This window comes from Sebastes umbrosus, chromosome 12 (assembly GCF_015220745.1).
Source record: "Sebastes umbrosus isolate fSebUmb1 chromosome 12, fSebUmb1.pri, whole genome shotgun sequence".
Classification (NCBI taxonomy): domain Eukaryota; kingdom Metazoa; phylum Chordata; class Actinopteri; order Perciformes; family Sebastidae; genus Sebastes; species Sebastes umbrosus.
This window is the reverse complement of record NC_051280.1, coordinates 283,239-304,600: the sequence shown is the minus strand read 5'-3', so window position 1 is coordinate 304,600 and position 21,362 is coordinate 283,239. Positions and strand designations below refer to the sequence as shown.

The 21,362-nt window shown below is 44.0% G+C and overlaps 1 protein-coding gene across 1 annotated transcript in view; it reads right to left on the bottom strand.

Moving 5' to 3' along the window:
- Positions 1-21,362, bottom strand: part of LOC119498315 (contactin-associated protein-like 2) — a 79,826-nt gene that overhangs the window by 37,302 nt on the left and 21,162 nt on the right. Inside the window, exons 4-7 of the mRNA XM_037787087.1 lie at positions 18,839-18,986; positions 15,920-16,123; positions 15,618-15,802; positions 9,671-9,814 (exon numbers count right to left, since the gene is read on the bottom strand). Coding sequence (XP_037643015.1) covers positions 9,671-9,814; positions 15,618-15,802; positions 15,920-16,123; positions 18,839-18,986 — 681 coding nt within the window. The remainder of the gene's footprint in view (positions 1-9,670; positions 9,815-15,617; positions 15,803-15,919; positions 16,124-18,838; positions 18,987-21,362) is intronic.

Below are 21,362 nucleotides of genomic sequence, written 5' to 3'. Positions count from 1 at the left end.
CTCCGACCTTTTTGGAAGCGCTAGCCGCCCGGATCATCACCCGCACCAAATCCTCCGACCACATCACCCCCATCCTCATCCAGCTGCACTGGCTCCCTGTTAAATCCCGGATTGACTACAAAAACCTCCTGCTCACCTACAAAGCCCTCCATAACCTCGCCCCCACCTACCTCACAGACCTCCTCCAGGAGTACGCCCCCTCCCGTTCCCTCCGCTCATCATCAGCCGGACTTCTGACTACCCCCACCTCACGCCTCAGCACCATGGGAGCCAGGGCATTCAGCTGCTCTGCTCCCAGGCTCTGGAACTCACTCCCCCCACACATCCGGCAGTCTGAAAATATCACATCATTCAAATCCCTCCTCAAAACCCACCTGTTTAAACTGGCATACTCTCTCTAGCACTCATCATCACCCATCTTATGTGTCTGTACAAATATGTCTCTGTCATGTCCTGTTGTTTTTATATTGTTTTATCTGTCTATGTTTTAATTAATTCTTGTAAGGTGTCCTTGGGTGTCCAGAAAGGCGCCACCAAATAAAATGTATTATTATTATTATTATTATTATTAGCTAAGAGAATACTTGCCTTTGCTACAGGAGCGTCAAAGATGGAGTAAAGAGAGACGAAGTCTGGTTCCTGGAGACATTGTACTTGTTGCAGATGCTACAGATCCACGTAGTTCCTGGTTACTCGGAAGAGTTATAGAGACCTATCCAGACAGGAAAGGACTGGTGCGTTCGCAAGAGTGCAACCCAAAACCAGCACACTGGATAGGCCAGTGACCAAACTTTGTTTTCTTCAAGAAACTGCAACATAAATTGTGATTATACAGTCATTATTGGTGACCTCTTACCCATAGAGGATTTTTTGTTTGTTTGTTTTGTTGATTAAATTTTTCACATTTGGCTCCATACTATAAATATGTATTAAACTGTTGGATGAACATGATGGTGAGATGTTAAAGTGTAAATAAATCTAACTGATATAACGTTACACAGCGCACTGGACATTGGATTTGTTTGTAGAGCACGCATCCGAACAAGTTCTCCCGTCCGCCACTCAGTGGCTTATAGATTTAGATATTTGTTTGTTAAAAGTCACTACATCCTTTAACATACATATATTTTCACTCACACACAGATACATTCTCCTTTCACATACATATATACTTTGCTATCAACAAATACATATATTTTCACTCTCACATACACATATTTACACATACACACATGTATTCTTTACTCTCACCAGTGGTGGCTGGTGACTCCAAAAATTGGGACAGCCTGTCACTGAAAAAAAAAATGTAATAACGCACAGGGGGAAGCAGCGCCTTTTATAGTCCATCCTCAGAACATTGTAGTTTCACCATAGCAGACCCGCGTCACTAACATTTGCCGCTGTCGTATCATAATTACGGATTCTTTTAACACCACGGTTGTCTTTTCCTAAGTCCTTATGAATTCTCCTTCACATCTTTCCTTGACCTCATGGCGTTTTCCATCGCGGTCAAGGAAAAATGGTTAGGAAAAGACGTTAAGACGTAATTTTTGGACTTTTCGACCACAGCCTTAAAATTTTTCGGTTCCAGAACAGCTGATCAGGGTCAGTTCAATCAACTCTGAGTAGGTTCATCAATAGAGCTCTGATACTACGATTCACATGGCGACAGGTAAATGAGAGGCGGAGCCTCCATTTTAATCCAGTCGACGTAGAGATTGTAGTACATGTACGTACAGTATATGCTGACTGTGCACATTTATCTATAAAAAAAGTCAGAGCGGGGAAAAGTGTAAAAAATATGATAGTTTTATTCAGTGTTGTCCATTAATTCATCTTTTACCAGACTCACATTTCCTTAATGATAAAGTGGTGGAATCTGTGTGTTGCCTTTAAGGCAAAATGATGGGCGGACTTTTATTTTGAGAAGGCTTTTATTTTGATAAGTGTGAGTCATCACTTCCTGTCGGCCATTTGAGAAAGCTGGAGAAAATTTAGTTTTTAAAGTTGTAAAATGCACTAATAGCTGAATCCAGAGTTATTTCCCTTCCTCCGTTCATGTGAGTGAGACCCAGACCATGACGTTGGGACCCCGTGACCGAGTCATGTGACCAAGCGGACGCTACTGCGCATGTCCCAGTTGCCCATGGCCGCCAAGATACGTGTACTTTTCCAGATGGAAGTCGAGCCATTTAGACTTCATGCGCCAATGAGCAGCTCTCATAGCAATGACCGGGGCCCCGCCTCCAACGCTGTATCCAGTTCTCTTCATACATCCATGATCTGTCCACATGCCTTCCTGTATCCACTGTCATCCACACTGTAAACGCCACAGAGGCAATGTCGTAATTAAATAATTTGATTTTTGTACTTATAAGTTAATGTTAAAAATGTTATTTACATAAAAAAAAACATTTGATTGTTTATAATTAGGTTGTATTTACATGTAGGCCTATGTACATTGGAAAAACTCATGCTGCCAACAAAATGGTGATTGTTTATTCTGTTTTCGTTACAGTTTTCACTCTGTCTCTGTAAGATGGTGTAAAGAGCCACAATAAAGAGCAAGTGAAGCTTACTACGATTCAAGTCATTGTCGTTTAGCTAGTTGGATAGCTGCAGCTGCTATGCTGTAGCGAGGACTGCATCATCTGCATCATCTGACTGTGTATTAGACTGTAGCCTACAGAGCCACAATGAAGAGCAAGTGAAGCTACTTCAACAAATGGAGTCAATTTAAACCCAGTCAGTGAAATACTGTTAAAACACTTTAAAAAAAACAAAAAAAAACAAATTTTCTAACTCCATTCACTCACAAATATTAACATATAATCTACAATATTTTTATGTTCCATCAGTGTGACCAATCATACCGTGAGTGACAGAGATCATTATTCATTGATCCTGTGGCTGAGATTCATACAGATTTTTACTAGCATATTTAAACTGAGATACACAATATGTGCAATGAACTTGTTAGTGGTGTAGTGATGGGTCCTAATACGTCACACAGGAACTGTCCTTGGGGTGTATTGTTTTGCACACCGGAACAAATAAAGGGTCGGAACCAGAGACATGAGGCTTGCAGTCGAGCTATTTAGATCAGATAAATGCTAGGTTTCGGTTGTACCTATAAACTACTGAACATGGTGTCAGAAGTTAAACGGATAATGAGCGTGTTTGCGTGTTGAGTAAAAAAAAAAAAAAGAAGTGTCAAATTACACGTATCGAAGAGTTGGCGATAGTTAGCTAGACACAGGTAGCTACTAGCGGCGTGACAACATGAACCAGTTCCAAGTCAGCCCAGCGGAGAAGTTTTCGTTCAGAGCAGAAGACTGGCCCAAGTGGATAAAGCGTTTTGAGAGATTCCGTATCGCTTCTGGATTAGAAACACACGCGGACGAGAACCAAGTCAACGCTTTGATCTACACTATGGGTGAGGAGGCGGAGGATATAATAGTTTCCTTACACCTAACTCCTGAAGAAGCGAGTGAGTATTCTACTGTCGAAGAAAAGTTAGATGCTCACTTCATAGCTCGCAGAAATGTCATATTCAAGAGGGCAAAGCTTAATCAGCGGAAGCAAGAGATGGGCGAGTCAGCTGACAGCTTCATTACTACGCTGCATTGCCTGGCGGAGCACTGTGGATATGGAGCTCTACATAATGAAATGGTGAAGGACAGACTTGTGGTGGGTCTGAGAGATAAACATTTATGTGAACAATTACAGACGGACCCAGAACTGACACTTATGAAGGCTGTTACGCGAGCCAAACAAAACAAACTGGTGAAAAGGCAACAAGAAATGCTAAAGACTCATTTTAAGGGTGACATCTCAAACACGCAGCTCGACAGCGTGCACGCGCAGCGGCGCAGCAGCGCGAGATCAGTGCAAGCCAAAGCTCAGTCCAGACAGACGACTCAGAAAACCCCAGAAAGACAGGCAAGATGCAAAACAACAATGTCCAGCAAGAGAAGCAATGTGCAATAAATGCAGGAAAAGAGGATATTGTGCTAGAGTGTGTAGAACAACGAAAATGTGTGAAATGAATGTTGCTACAGTAACTGAGGATTCTGATGACTGTGAGGTCGCTTTCCTGGGCTCAATGACAACTGATGCAGAGAGCTGATGCATGGATGACAAAGATAAAAGTGGACAGCTACAGCACAGTATTTAAAATCGACACCGGCACAGATGTGACAGCAGTTCCAAAAATGGTGTACACCCAGTGTCACTTCGGCAGACCAGAGAGGTCAAGAAAAATTCAGCTGGGGCCAGGAAGAGCACCTCTGAAAGTAAAGGGCAAGTTCACTGCCACTCTCACCAAAAAAAAACAAAAGCACTACGGAGGTCATATATGTCGTGGAGGGGCTGAGCACGCCACTGCTGAGCAGGCCGGCTGCCAACGCCCTGCAGTTGGTCGTCAGACTAGATGACATCAGCCTGGACTCCATAGAGACTGTAAAGCGGGAGTTCCTGAAGCTCTTATGTGGACTTGGAAAAATGGAGGGTGAGTACAACATTGTTCTGAAGCTGGGGGCAAAGCCTTTCTCCATCTCAATGCCCAGGCGCATCTCCCTCCCTCTGTTACCGAAGAGGAACTGAATCGCATGGAGCAGCGGGGGGTGACCTCAAAAGTGGAGTAGCCCACAGAGTGGTGTGCGCCCATGGTGGTGGTGCCAAAGCACACAGGCAGAGTGAGGATATGCTCTGACCTCACCGAACTGAACAAATCATTGATAAGAGAGAGGCATCCACTACCTTCAGTTGAACACACACAGCTTGCCGGAGCCAAAGTGTTCTCAAAGTTGGATGCCAATGCTGGCTTTTGGCAGATTCCACTCTCAAAAGAATCTTCCCTGCTGAACACATTCCTCACACCTTTCGGGCGGTATCGCTACAACCGTCTCTGTTTTGGGATCTCATCAGCACCTGAACACTTCCAGAAACGCATGCAGCGGGTCCTGGAGGGACTGGAAGGCGTTCTGTGTCAGATGGATGACGTGCTCATCTGGGGAGCCACACAGACGGAGCACGACGAGAGGCTGCGGAGAGCTCTGTCTCGACTGCAGGAGGCAGGAGTGACACTTAACGACAAGTGCGAGTTCTCCAAGAGCAGGATCAAGTTCCTGGGGCAGATCATCTAGGAGGCAGGGGTCAGCCCGGACCCTGACAAGGTGAGCGCTGTGAGAGCCATGAAGGCGCCCACCAACGTCAGTGAAGTGAGAGGTTTTCTGGTGATGACAAACCACCTTGGGAAATTCCTGCCTCACCTCGCTGAGAAAACACGCCCACTCAGAGATCTGCTAAAGAAGTCAAACGTGGGTGTCGGGGTCACAGCAGCAGCAGGTCTTCGACAGCATAAAAGAATAACTTACCACTCCCCCAGGGCTAGCGCTGTATGATCCTAATGCTGAAACGCTAGTCTCTGCCGATGCGTCATCGTACGGGATGGGAGCTGTTCTCGAGAGAGCGCAGACTGGAAACCGGTGGCAAATGCTTCGAGAAGTCTCAGCAGCACCGAACTGCAATATGCCCAGATCGAGAAGGAGGCGCTGGCCACCACGTGGGCCTGTGAGAGGTTTGCAGAGATTGTTATCGGGAAAAGCTTCCTTATCGAAACTGACCACAAACCTCTGGTTTCTCTGCTGGGCTCAAAAAGTCTGGATGAACTTCCACCACGCATACAACGTCTGCGTATGAGTCTAATGAGATTCTCCTACACCATATCTCATGTGGCCGGCAAGGACATCGCGACTGCAGATGTGTTGTCGAGAAGCCCTGTGAACAGCACAACAGAGGGGCTACAAGAGGAAGAAATCAACCTGTATGCCGATTCTGTCTTTGACGAAGGATGGCCTGTTCTCCATTGGAGCAGTATTCCAGCCATATATGCCTTTCTCAGGTGAGCTCACTGTTCAAAATGGCCTAATAATGTTTGGCAGCAGCATAGTAATCCCAGCATCACTCAGAGAAGACATGCTGACCAAGCTTCACGAGGGTCATCTTGGTATAGCCAAATACAGGGAGAGGGCTCAGTTTGGTGGCCAGGTCTCAACAGGGAGCTGAAAAAAATGATAGAGAGCTGTGACACGTGTCCACGTGAGAGAACTAACCTCAGAGAGACAATGATGCCTACTGAGTTCCCGTCAAGGCCATGGTCTACTGTGGGAGCAGACCTGTTTCAGACTGAAGACAAATATTTCTCAGTTATCGTGGATTATTTTTCACGATACTTTGCAGTGGCCAAACTCACATCCACAACATCAGAAGCTGTGATAGTGCACTTCAAGTCCATTTTTGCACATCACGGGATACCTGAAGTGGTACGGTCTGACAACGGACCACAATTTGCATCTGAATGCTTCAGACAGTTTGCACAGGAGTGGGGCTTCAGCCATGTGACATCTAGTCCACATTTCCCACAGAGCAACGGTGAGGCGGAGCAGGCTGTAAGGACGATCAAAAATCTCCTCAAGAAATCAAGTGATCCTTATCCTGCCCTCATGGCCTACTGTGCCGCTCCACTGGCAAATGGACACAGTCCCGCTGAGTTACTCATGGGGAGGAAGCTCAATCCAGCATGTGCAGACATGGAGAAACTGGAAAAGACAAAACAAAAGTACAGATTGAAACAGCAACAAAACTACAACCGACGACACAGAGCACGTGACATGCCACACCTGCAACCTGGCGATCATGTGTGGGTCAAGGACATGCTCGAAAGACCCACGGTGGTGTCTTCAGCAAACAATCCGAGATCCTACGTCATCGAGACGCCCAGGGGCATGCTGCGAAGATACAGATTCCACCTCTCGCCAACCTCTGTGGCGCCTGAAACACCTACCAACGCACCTGAAACATCGCAGGAAAACAACACTCCAGTTGCTGTCAGTGCACCTGCTCCACCAGTCACACCGGAAGTCCAGCGTGACTCCAGTCAACAGACTCCATTGTGTGAGAAATGTTATCCGGCTACAGTTAGAGTGACTCCAGCATTCTTGAAGGACTATGTGAGATGAACACTAACACTGAGTGAAAACTGGGGCAGAATAATCCCCACACTCAGATAAAGGGTTTGGGCAGTCTACCCCATCCCTTATATGCACACACAGACACAGAAAAAAAAGAAAAGAGAGAGAAGTTGATATTTGAAAAGATTGTGTTGATTATTGTGTTAATGTTTACAGAAACATATGTTGGAAAATGCTTCATACCCGTGGCATATGGTAATGGGTTCATATATAAGCTACTGAGTGAAAGTGAAAAGCCAAAAGGTGTTCTTATTGATAGAGATGTCATTGTTTAAATAATACTGTTAACATGTTACAATATGTTGAGGTATGGAGAAGAGTTTTTCATCACTGTGTTCAGTAAGGTTATTTCTGCATCTCCACAAGAAATGTCTCTTAATTAGAAGGGGGGGTGTAGTGATGGGTCCTAATACGTCACACAGGAACTGTCCTTGGGGTGTATTGTGTTGCACACCGGAACAAATAAAGGGTAGGAACCAGAGACATGAGGCTTGCAGTCGAGCTATTTATGTAGCAGATAAATGCTAGGTTTTGGTTGCACCTATAAACAACTGAACAAGTGGAACTGCTCCAACAAACTGACCGCTGTTTCAGTCAGTGTGATAAAAATGAACTTCGCAAACAGAAGAACAAGCTGAGGTTTTATTCTGAGCTGAGGGTGACTTGATTCTGTGTGATATTTGAATGTGAGGGCAAAAACAGCTGTTCAGAAATGACTGACTGCACATAAAAGCTGTAACTTTAGATAGTCAGGCTGCTCCACCCGAAGTGTGTGAAGGAGCGCTATCGCAGGTCCTTCCTTCCTGCAGCTGTCAGACTCCATAACCAGCACTGCTCCCAGTAGACCACATACACACCAAAAACTGACAAGAACTGCACTATACTGTACACTGACTGTGCAATATCATTGCTACTCAGGTGTAATTCTTACTGTGCAATATTTTCAGGTGGAATTTCATTTCATTCTCACTGTGCAATATCATTTTTCCAGTTGTGTCATTTTTTATTGTCTGTTTATTGTCGATACTGTATATACTGCTCCTATTTTTATACATCTTTCTATTTAAATGGTTCAAATTTTGTTACACTTTGTTTAGCTCTTTTTTTGACTGTGTTAGCTGATGCTTCTTGTTTGTTTGCACTATCCCCTTTGCTGCTGTACACTGCACATTTCCCCACTGTGGGAATAATAAAGGAATATCTTATCTTATCTTATCTTAGTACTGAGTAACAAACTAATATCTTTAAATTCTGACGCAAATATGCTTCGATACAGACTGAATGAATGAGGAAATAAAGCAGCGTGTCTGAGCGCCGGTGAGCGACTGTCATCTGTGTGTGTGGTGGGGCGGGGGAGGGGGGGTTGAGATCGGGGTTGTGTACTGATCCTGCAACATAAGAGGCATCAGGAGAGAGTGTGAGTGAAAATATATGTATGTGAAAGGTATGTGTGTGTGAGTGCCAGAACGAATTATGTCTTGTCCGGCCCCTCATAGTTCAGACTCAGACTCCAACACAAACTACAAGGAAGCACCAGAACCGCAAAGTTCTATCTAGTGAAGCCCGTCTGTTAAACAGTGTACACTCTTCCTGCTTCAGCCTCCCGACCGCGGTCAGAAGACACAGGGGAGACCGTAGCTTTGGTCTCCAGGACCGGAGTCTCTGCTGTACTCTGCTCCTCTGCCTGTCTTCACTCACACACCGCACTCGTTCTCACTTGTTCTCATTCGCTCCACTCTCACGTGCATGCGTGCACACTCCACACTGCACACTGCAGAAGAGTTAGTTTAGCTCTGAGAATATATAGTAAATGTACAGTGGACGTTTGTGCAGAAATAACTGCTGCAGCTCCTCCAGACCAACAGAGGTTTCCCGTGTCTTGTGAAGTGACGGGGCTCCGCAGAGAGAAACGTTATCGTCTCCGACCAAAACTCCGGTGTCTCCCGTTCCCTCCGGCCGCGGTCGGGAGGCTGAGGCAGGAAAAGCCAACACTAGGATCAGCATTGATTCATGGAGAGACCTTGGTCTGGTCAGCTAACATTACTGCCAAGCAGCTGAAATATAGAATGATATTGTGCTTTTAGCTGACGTGTGTCGCCTCACTGTGTTGAGTGATGCTCCTTGCGAGCACAAGCGCCAGCAACAGGACGCTGACTTTCGTTGACTTAACGGCAACAGGTGTCGCTGTTAACAAGACATTTAGGATTCTTACAAACAGTCCCTTTAACTGATAACAACATATTCAAAGCCAACCGGCGGTGCACCTGCACATGATTTCCAAAAATCAAACAAGCCATCAAAGCTGCAGTTATATTTCAAGCAAAATGATTAGGCTAGTTGTTAGACTAAACATATTGAAATATGCCAGTTCTGATATGTTCACAGTCAAAGCCTATCAAGCCTAAGACATGGAAAACTCACTTTCACAATAGGGGACCTTTAATGTAGTATTCTACTCTAAAGACGGATAAATAAAATACAATGTAAGCCATGTCTCTGTTACACACACACACACACACACACACACACACACACACACACACACACACACACACACACACACACACACACACACACACACACACACACACACACACACACACACACACTCAACAGCCAGAGAGAGTCTGACTTACGAAGCTGGAGGTGTCCACCTTCTTCCTGCGGACCAGGTTAGTGATGTTGTCTCCGTTGTAGGTCATTCCCTCCATGCAGCCCACAAAGTTCTCTCGGCCTCCTGAACTTGGCTTCGCTGATACAGGTAGCCCTCCGAAACTGATCTGAGGACACACAGCAGAGCAGAGCAACAGTGATCCTACTGTACTGGGACGTTTATAGTGCTACTGTGACCAACAAACACACCTGACTGTCAGCAACTCATATCAGAGCATTAGCTTTCAATTCAGAAAATGCAATATTACAATCAAATGAAACACTGATATTATATTGTATTGCCAGGTGGAGTAGAGGCTCAGCCAGACCCCAGACAGAATGTTACATTAGTCAGACAGATGTTTTCACCTGTAAGCCTGCTTATCTTATATATCAGTCACAACAACTTCTTCAGACATGATTTAAGACTGATAAGACGACTTCCAAAGTAGAGACTGTCATAGGCGGCACCAGGGAGGGGCTTGGGGTGCTGTAGGATAGCCATAGCAGGCCCAAGGACATTTCTGTGGTGTATTTAGAATGTTTAATGCCTTACATTAGCATCTATTCTTAAGTATACTCGTGAGTCAAGGTGTGCGTGCACATGAGTTTCTGGCGGGTCAGTGCCTGGAGCACATTGGACAACGCCTAGGTGCTAGAAAAACTAAACTAAACGGTCATCACAGTCAAAGCATTATTTGTTTAGCCTACATTTATTAATCAGAGCATTGAATAATCACTCAAAATCAGCTGGCGTGTAGAAACAGCTGTTAACACCAGCCTCTCTCTCACTCTCACTCTCACTCTCACTCTATCTATCTTCTCTCTCTCTCTCTCTATCTCTCTCTCTCTCTATCTCTCTCTCTCGTTGAACATGGGACGCAATCACTATCCGATGCTCATTCATATAACATTAGGTCTATGAAGCGAAAAAATGTTGATTCATTGGTGGAGGTGTTGGTAATTGGCAGCATTAGTTTGTGATCTCAGAACCTGAGGCTGAAATGTGCACAAACCCGTCTGTTGCTCGCTGCTTGTGTGCCTGTCCGTGGCAGAACTGAGTCAAAGGTTATATTGAGTTGTGTTTACGTAGACTGGCAGGCCTAATCTGTATCCCTTGGGCTGAATATCTCGCCTTGTGCTTAACACAGAATGACATTGTAACCGTTGCGGAGTGGGCAGCCTACTGCGTATATGTGCGTGTGTGCACATGTGTATATGTGTCAGGGGTGTGGAAGTAGAAATTAATCTGTGGTGACTGGCACATTAATGGGAAACCCCAAATTTCAGCGTACCCTCACTGAAAGGTGGAGCAACCACGTCGACCCTTTTACTGATGACGTAGATACAGTAGGTGTGTGCACGCATTGTGGCAACGAAAGAACAGCGGACTGCAATAGCTTGTCAAGCTATGAAGGGCGTTAATCCCCAGAGATCACAAATATAACCTAAACAAATAGACTTTCCCAATCAGTGTGCTCATAGTGAGTGTGTAGAAGACATTAGCAAGTGGCCAGAGGCCTGTACTATGAAGCCAGTTCAACATATCCAGGCTACCTTCTCCTTCTCTGGCGTCACTAACCCTAAGAAACGCGGCCCGCCAAGCGGTCCTACGCCGCTGGTTATCATCTCGGTAAATCAACCCAAAGTTTATCAATCTGGTTATGAGCGTGTTCACAAAAAGGGGCGGGGTTTGCAGCATGTGACCAATCACAAACATGGACAAGTCTACTGTCAGCATTTTACAAAGGAAGAGATATTAGACAATTACGAAGAAGTTACACACAAAATCCATACTAAAAGTAACACAGCTGAAGCTGTCAGATGCAGGAAGGACAGCTGGCTAAAGAAAAACTCTCGATTTGTGAATGTGTAAATTAACAGACTTACTAATTTAATTTAACGGAACACTCAAAAGTCAGATATAGTGGTCTAGATGGGGCAGTGATATATAAATAGCTTTTAGAATATAATGGATGAATAGTTATACTTCATTTTGGCCTTTGACAAAGTTGTGGTGTGTGTGACTACTTCAGCCTTCTTTCAGCTGCGTCCTGTCTCCGGCGGTGTGAAACGGACTTGAGAGCAAATAAATTAAACATAAAAAAATATAATTCAAAACGGTAAACGCACAGCATAAATCCAGCTGTCCTTCCGGCATTTGTCAGTTTAAACTGCGTTGATTTTAGTCTGATTATGACTGTAACCTCTTCATCTTTATGTAATATTATCATACACCGAGCTCTGATTGGTCAGTAGGAGGTGCTTTCATATGAGTTGATCTCTTATCTGGAACATAACCTGCTGCGGAGCAGGTTAGCTGTTCAGCATCAGTTACCATGGCGATCTACCCCAGTAAGAAGTGATCCACCTTCGTAGGACTGAAAACCCTGAAGGGTTAACCCAGAAGTTACCTCACTGACCCTAAATCCTGCTTCCTAGTACAGACCTCAGATATATACACATATTTGGTGGAGAAATCTAGTGTGTAACCTTACACTAAATGCTTCCAACTACGTTATCTGTGGTCATGTACAGAATGTCAAATACCATGACAGACTCAGGGTTTTGAGTTTATTACAACACAAACACAAGCATTTTTGATGGTATCTTCAGTCCAGACGCCGCCGGTGTTTAGGTTTAACGAGTGACCGTGTTAACAGCCAAATGGGTGGTTGCTCGTAGTGACGGCAGCTATTGAAAACACAAACAGAACATGTAGGTGTCCTCGTAAAAGCCTTTAATCACTTTGAAGTACATACTCATCTGTGTCTATTATCTACACCAAGCATTTACGTAAGTCACTACGAGTGACCACGCAAGCATTTGGCTGAAATTCACCTGTTCACACGGCCACTCGTCAAACGGAAACACCCTGTTGCTCTGAAACGTCGTAATCCTGTCGGAATTCTGTAGAACTTGAGCCCTCTGTTTGAATATTGATAATGACAGGCGAACACATAACAACCAGACTTGTTGATGCTGGTTACAGTTTTAATTCCATGTTTGAAGCTCGCTAACTCCAACCACTTCTGTTGCCAACATGTGTGTTGCTGATGTTGGCTGTAAAAGGGTCTATAACACCAGCAAAAGAAAGTCTCTGGCTCTGCCCCTGGATACTGAACACTGCCCTTAATATATATAATAATAATAATAATAATATAAGGCAGGCTTTTCTCTGAAATAAGATTTAAAAGGTGCAGTCAGCGATTCTAATCCAGTACACTCTTTGTCACTCTTCGGTGTTCATACACAGCCCTGGCTCTGTAAATGGGAAACAAACAGAACCACACAACACTATTCCAGCCAATCAGCAACAGGGTCGTTCATGCTCGTGCACAGGACAGGGGAAAGGCCATGGACGTACAATATAAAAAAAGAGAGGAAGTGGGAGTTCTCCAGAATCGCTGACTCCCCCTAAAGTTCATAATGTCCAGACACGTTTCCTGTTCTAAAAGATTAAATGGTTTCTGTTAAAATAGTTCAGTCAGGACCACTTTAGTCAAAGACACTTATCCCATTTGCAGTAATATATACATTATATTTGGCGGTATGGCTCTGTTCTGGGACCTCCCTGCCCATCCACGCGCATGCGTGGATCCACGAGCCTATGTGGTAGAATGAGGCAAGGAGAGCACTCCTCCTTGCCCTTCCATGTGCAGACATGGAAAGCCAAAGGCAGGGAGAGCAGCAGCAAAGACCCCCCTGGGTGCAGAACAGAGCCGGCATCAATGACAACAGAATTGACATTGATTAAGTCATAAACAGTAGGGGTGGGCGACACATCGAATATAGTCGATGTATCGCGGCTTGTCCCCCGCGCGGTACAGAAAACGACTACATCGCGAACGTCGAACACAAATTGTCATGTAATGTTTCCAAGCCAACCCTTTTTGTATGAAAGATTAAAATTGTTCCAAAGAACCCCTAATGAATATCAACAGAAGGTTTTAATGCAGACATATGCTGCAGGGACTACAAGAATCATAATATTAGTGTGATTGTATGCATCAAAGGGTTAAATTGAGCATTTATGAAGTGCTTAGAGGATATTTGAAAATATTGCGATATATATCGCGTATTGCGATATAGCCTAAAATATCGCAATATTATCCTAGGCCATACCGCCCAGCCCTAGAAACAGTATTAAAAGGAGGTGGTGGGGTGGAGGTGGGTTGCGAGCAGCTTGTAGAGGAAGCAGCAACGGTAGGCCGGCTGAAGCAGCTTAAATAAGGCGCCCTGTATGAAATTGACCAATGAATGCATAGAGAGGAATCAACTGATCCGTCAGCTGATGCATCAGCTGATTGGGCTGGCTTAAGATCAGCTGTTATCAGCTGATAGCCATAGTATGAGCAGAACTTGACATCATGGCCTGCCTGAACTAACGCTACGCTCGATATTTTGGACTGATGAGGGGGGGGGGGTAATGGACATCGAGGACATACAGTAGTCCTAGCTAGCACGGTACCCATGAACACAGGCAGACTGTCTCCATCATCTTCCTCTCACACACACACACACACACACACACACACACACACACACACACACACACACACACACACACTGTGGCAGCAGTAGCAGTAGATGACGCAGCTTTCACGTCTAAAATGACCCCATATATCAACTCAACCAAACTGTTACATTGCAGATCAGGTCCTGTATAAGAGTACATCCACACAAAGATGGAAACATTTGAAATTACATTGTTGTCTCTCCATTTTGGAACCCCATCCACACTAAGAAGATGTTTTTCTCACCTAAAGACTGAGCTTTTGGAGAAGAGTCTCAAGATGTTCCAATGTGGATGCAGATCTTCAAGAAGAATAGACACACTAGAGTGCACGTATATCGTTTCCACGTGCTAATTTTCATCTTAAAGGACTTCTATAACTCACAGACCTCTGAGCAGAGAGCAAAGTCCCAGGATTGTGACATGAGGCTTAGATAATAATAATAATAATAATAATAATAATAATAATAATAATAATAATTATACCTTTATTTATATAGCACTTTTCAAAAACATGTCACAAAGTGCTTTACAAATACATAAAAAGCGGCATAAATTAACAGGTAGTAATAAATAAAAATACAGTTGACACAGTAAAAATGACAAGCAAGGTATGAAGTACTAAAACACAGTAAAAACAAGTAGAATAATAGCAAGAATAACCAATTAAGAGAAAGCAATTCTGAAAAAGTGTGTTTTTAAAAGAGATTTAAAAGACTAAACAGAGCTAGCCGGCCTGATCTCCTCCGGCAGGATGGTCCAGAGTCGGGGGGGCGTTATAGCTTTGACCTGGAATAACTAAGTTCTCTCAGGCTGCATTCAGGCTCCTAAGGGGTTAGTAGGTCAGTGATATAATCAGGGGCTAACCCCAACCGTGCTTTAAAAGTAACCATTACAATTTTAAATCAATTCTAAAATGTACAGGTAACCAACGGAGAGATGCTAAAACAGGTGTTATGTGTGATTGTGTGAGTCGTCTTGCTGCAGCATTTTGAACTAGTTGAAGTGTGGAGAGGTTGTGTAGGGTGAGACAGGAACACAGTGAGTTACAGCAGTCTAAACGGAATGTAATGAAAGCGTTGATGACTGTTTCTAAATTCTTAGGAAATAAAAAAGATCTAATTTTTGAGATATTGCAAAGTTGTAAAAAGCATGATTGAATAACGGACTTCACCTGTTGGTCAAAGTTAAGTTTGTTGTTGAAGATCAAACCAAGATTGCTACACTGGGTTCTGACAGAGAACCTAAGTGACGGAAGAAGTGCTCGCCAGAGGAGTCTGGACCTCTGATGATGGCTTCAGATTTATTGGAGTTTAGCTGGAGAAAACTTTGTGAAAGCCAGTTTTTAACATCTGTGAGACAGGATCGTATATTGACCAGTTGTGTCAGATGATGAAAAAGGCCTGAGTCTTTACCTCATAGTCCAGGTCCAGGTGGTCAAACTCTCCATTGGTCCTGAACTGCTGAGTGTGATGGTCCAAAGTGAAGTTGACATTCCTTCGGTACCGCTGTATGACAACTGAGTGCCAGTGGTCATCATCCAGTAAGCTCCCACTGGTCACAGACGTGTGACCCTGAATGGAACCGTACTGGTTACTGCCTGGAGAGAGGTGAGGAAATCACACAGGAACAGGTTGTAGATAATACACTCCTTACAACTTCAATAGAACAGAATAGGCTTTTGCTAGAGAAGCACACAGACTTGATAGAAGGCTACCTAAGTTGATGCTGAGCTGCAGTCTTGCCCTGCGGAGCTCCAGGGAGATGTAGTCTCCCTGCTGTCCCTCTCCATGAAGCAGGACCCCGTCTCCAGCCGTGGTTCTAAACTTCAGAGAGATGACATCCTTCACAATCTTTATCTTCTTACTCCTGAAGCGGTGGGAGATGACACCATGGCCGTCAAAACTGATCACATCTGCCCCTGGAAGACAAAAAAAGGTCTTGTAGTGTACTGTTTAACTGTAAAATGAGAAAGTTTGTGACCAGCCATGTTGAGATCTGTTGAGGAAACACCAAGCACCGCTCATCAGCCGACAACATATTTGTCACCGTTTAAACGTTACCTATTATGCAAAATGCACTTTTCCATGTCTTTTAAACATCAATATCTGTCCCCAGTGTGTCTACAGGCCCCCCTAGTATCATAAAAGACCATCCTCTCTCTTTTTCTCCTGCTCCATCTCCAAGTAAATGGGTCTGAAAAGACGCTGAGCAGCACTTCCTTAAGCTGGTGACGTTGGTAACATTTTTCAGGCCATATAAGGGTTTCCTGGTGGAACGGTAGAACCACGAGAACAACCTCCAGCTAGGTGACCACGCCCACAGAGTGGCTGTTGAAACTGTCCTGTCCGCCATTGTTTTCCTAACTATAATCACATACCACCATTACCCTCTGTCTTTTTATTGGGGGGTAGGGGGGGCGAGGGGGGGGAGGGGATCTCTCTTATCTATACCAGCTTAACTGCCTGTCTTTTTATTGGGGGGGTAGGGGATCTCTCTTATCTATACCAGCTTTACCCTCTTTCTTTTTATTGGGGGGGGAATCTCTCTTATCTATATCAGCTTAACTGCCTGTCTTTTTATTGGGGGGGTAGGGGATCTCTCTTATCTATACCAGCTTAACTGCCTGTCTTTTTATTGGGGGGGTAGGGGATCTCTCTTATCTATACCAGCTTAACCCTCTGTCTTTTTATTGGGGGGGTAGGGGATCTCTCTTATCTATACCAGCTTTACCCTCTGTCTTTTTATTGGGGGGGTAGGGGATCTCTCTTATCTATACCAGCTTAACCCTCTGTCTTTTTATTGGGGGGATAGGGGATCTCTCTTATCTATACCAGCTTAACCCTCTGTCTTTTTATTGGGGGGTAGGGGATCTCTCTTATCTATACCAGCTTAACCCTCTGTCTTTTTATTGGGGGGGTAGGGGATCTCTCTTATCTATACCAGCTTAACTGCCTGTCTTTTTATTGGGGGGGTAGGGGATCTCTCTTATCTATACCAGCTTAACCCTCTGTCTTTTTATTGGGGGGGTAGGGGATCTCTCTTATCTATACCAGCTTAACCCTCTGTCTTTTTAGTGGGGGGGTAGGGGATCTCTCTTATCTATACCAGCTTTACCCTCTGTCTTTTTATTGGGGGGGTAGGGGATCTCTCTTATCTATACCAGCTTAACTGCCTGTCTTTTTATTGGGGGGGTAGGGGATCTCTCTTATCTATACCAGCTTAACCCTCTGTCTTTTTATTGGGGGGGTAGGGGATCTCTCTTATCTGTACCAGCTTAACCCTCTGTCTTTTTATTGGGGGGGTAGGGGATCTCTCTTATCTATACCAGCTTTACCCTCTGTCTTTTTATTGGGGGGGTAGGGGATCTCTCTTATCTATACCAGCTTAACCCTCTGTCTTTTTATTGGGGGGGTAGGGGGATCTCTCTTATCTTAGGGGGAGATAGCACGTCAACAGTAGATGTCACATAGAAGTGGTGTACATCATCTGAAAGCTAGAAACTGAAGATTAATCTGAGATGCTGCTCAGCACTGAGGGTCAAGAAATAAACATGAATTAATTGATTAATTAAAATAAATTGTGACAGTGTTTAAGGGTTTAGAACATTATGATAGAAGGATATGATGGCAATCTCCACGCCCTATTATGTCTCATGAGTTGTTGCAGCAATTTCGGGGTTGATACCATTTCTCACACAGATGACGGTATTTGTCTGGAACCCCCAAATCACTAAATCCACCCCTGTAAAACATACCCAGATCTCGACTATTCACAGTCAGAAACATTGGTGAAAACACTTAGTTTGAGTAATTAGTAGTGCTTTGACATAATCACCATGGTGATAAAGTAGAGCATGGATTTAGTTAGTGGAGGTATCTTGCTGGCGGTATTGGTATTAGTGTTTATTAGTTAGTATTAAGTCTGACACCAGGGACATACAGTCTTACTCAATGGGGAAAAACACAAGGAGATATTAAAAAAAAAAACACTCCCATGGGTCCACAGCAATACACCTGCCAAGTGTGAAGTAGATCGGATGAGCAGTGAAAATAACACATTCATACTGGATGCAAAAAACTGCATGGTTTTTGCCCAAAACTGCATGGGATTGCATAAAGGGGAGACTCGTGGGTACCCATAGAACCCATTTTCATTCACATATCTGGAGGTCAGAGGTCAAGGGACCCCTGTGAATATGGCCATACCAGTTTTTCTCCACTAAAATGTAGTCTTTGGAGCGTTATCAAGCCTCCTTTCCCTTCCTTAGATTTTCTAGTTTCATATGATACCAGTATATTCCTAGCTTTGAGGCTGAGCCCGCTACAGCCTCTTAAAGACAGTAATGTCAGTCGGGAATGCTGGCGATCCCATGGGTCTCAGAGGGTTAACTTTCACTGGGTCACAGGGGCTGGAGCCTATCCCAGCTCACAGTGGGCAGGAAGCACAGACAGAGACAGACAACCATTCATATCCACACCGACAGGTAACTTTTATAGACACGTTGGGCTTTTTAGTATGAGGTGGTGGTATTAACCTGCCTCCCCTCCTCAAAAAAAACCCTTTACTGATGCAACATACTGTGTAGAACAGAATAGCTGGCTGGTGGAATCAGGTTTCCCTCACTTGTACTCACAATATGAGCAGCCGTAGAGCTCCAGCCGCACTCCGATGCGTCCCTCCTTGCTCCAGTCCACTGGGATAAAGCGGATGTAGCGGGCCAGGATAGCGTGCTGCAGCTCATAGCGAACGACACCCTCACTGTTCACATTCCCCTCAAACGTCTGAAACACACAGAAACAAACATGCTGCAGAATTGTGGCAGGAAGGTCTCCACGGTCCTATAACTGCAGGCAGTTACATTTTCCACATGAGAAGTCAAAAAGAAGTTGGAAAAATATTTTTTATTCATCAGATCAAATGTAATGGGGTTTTGGAATTGTTTTTTTATTTTATATCTATGGACTGTTGGGCAGAAAAGTGGGGAAATTAAATTGGAAAGTTGTAAAAGGTGTATATTTTATTCATCAGATCAATGTATTATTATGATTTTGGAATAGCTTTTAAAAATGTCTAGCTCAGCAACTTTTGGCTGGACAAATGAAAATAGGAATACTTTTATTTCTATTCATTACTTGGGTTGGCTGGTCCGGTCACATGTCAATGTGTCCTTGAGCAAGACACTGAACCCCAAACTGCTCCTGAAGGCTGAGCCATCGATGTGTGAATGAGTATTTAGATCCTTATGGGCAGGTTGGCTCCTTGTATGACAGCCTCTGATATCAGTGTATGAATGTGTGTATGAATGCTGACATGTCGTGTAAAGAGCTCTGAGTGGTCGGAACACTAGAAAGGAGATATAAACTCGGAAAAAAAGTTTGGAAATTTGTGTTTGGCTGATTATTTCTCTGTTTTTACAATGCTGATTGGCATTGTATTTTACATGGTTGGAAAGCCTGTTTATTTACCTTCACAATGTTGTCCAACTTGTAAGGATCATGCATTTGTAGGATGAGCAGCACAGCTGATTATGTGGGTAGCGCCCAAGAAGAATTTGCCAAAATGCTCTGCCAATGGCAAACAGTGTATTCTCCTGTTGGTGTTGACTCTTGTTTTGAGTTGTTTGGTGGATTGGATGATTGAACTCTCTATCAGTAACAAGGAACAAACAAGACATATTGGCTATTTTACACTTTATTCATTTAATCCACCGTCAGGAGCCTCAGTAGCGGTGGAAGATTCATACGCAGCCACAACAGCCTGGCACCTCCTCCTTATGCTGGTCACCAACCTGGTCACACGTTGCTGTGGGATGGCGTTCCATTCCTCAACCAGGATTCGTTGCAGGTCAGCCAGCGTGGTTGTGTGTTCCCTCAATGATGTCACTAACAAAACAAAGCTTGTCATCATTGAAGGCCATCTCAATGCAGAGAGATATCGGGATGAGATTCTGCAGCCAGTGATGATCCCATATCTCCACAATCTGGGACCTAACTTCATCCTCCAAGATGACAACGCTCACCCCCACAGAGCCAGGGTTACCCAGGCTGTTGTGGCTGCGTATGGATCTTCCACCTGCTACTGAGGCTCCTGACGGTGTATTAAATGAATCAATATGTCTTGTTTGTTCCTTGTTACTGATAGAGAGTTCAATCATCCAATCCACCAAACAACTCAAAACAAGAGTCAACACCAACAGCTGTGCTGCTCATCCCACAAATGCATGATCCTTACAAGTTGGACATCATTGCAAAGGTAAATAAACAGGCTTTCCAACGATGTAAAATACAATGCCAATTAGCATTTAACAGTAAAAGTCCTGCATTCAAATGTTATTCAAGTAAAAGTACAAAAGCATCAGCATCCAAATATACTTAAAGTACCAAAAGTAAAAATAATCATTACACAGAATGTCCCATTTCAGAATAATATATATGATATCATTGGCCCGAAATTATTGATGCATGAATGTGTTCATCTCTTAAAGCAGGTAGAAATGGAGCAAATATGATTAAAAAAAGTTATTTTTATAAAACGATCACTATATCCTGACAGTAGTGCATGAGACAGGTAATCTGAAAGAAATCATGTTCCTCTGTGTCCTCCGGTGTCCTCCGGTGCTCCTAACGGCATCTGCACGATTTCACAGACCAGAGGAAAACAACCAATCAGAGCTGATCTGGAGTCTGCCGTCCAGCTTCCGTCTTTGAGCAGCTGTCTCCTAGGGATCTTAATAATTAACCGTTTAACCGTTAACTGACATTAAGCATTTTAACCGATTAACGCTATCGGTTAAACGGTTAACAGAAATATTAATGATTAATTAAAAAGCTGAGCAAAACTCAGAGGAGCGGCTCGTCACTTAAAGGAAAATATCTGGTCCACCTTAACAGTCCACCTTAAGAGAGTCTGAGCCGGCGTTACAGAAACAGGAAGTTGGCTTGAGGAGTTGTAGCATTTATTCACCAACAAATAAACTGTACACACACTGCTACAGCTACGTTCACAGCTAGAACGCCACCAACAACCCCACACTCACCGCCGTCACACACACGGTCTGTCGGACACTCATTAAAGTTATACCGGGCAGACACACAGCTGACAACCTACTGAACTAAACTAAACTAAATGATGTGGTGGAGACTTTTACTGGTAAAGTG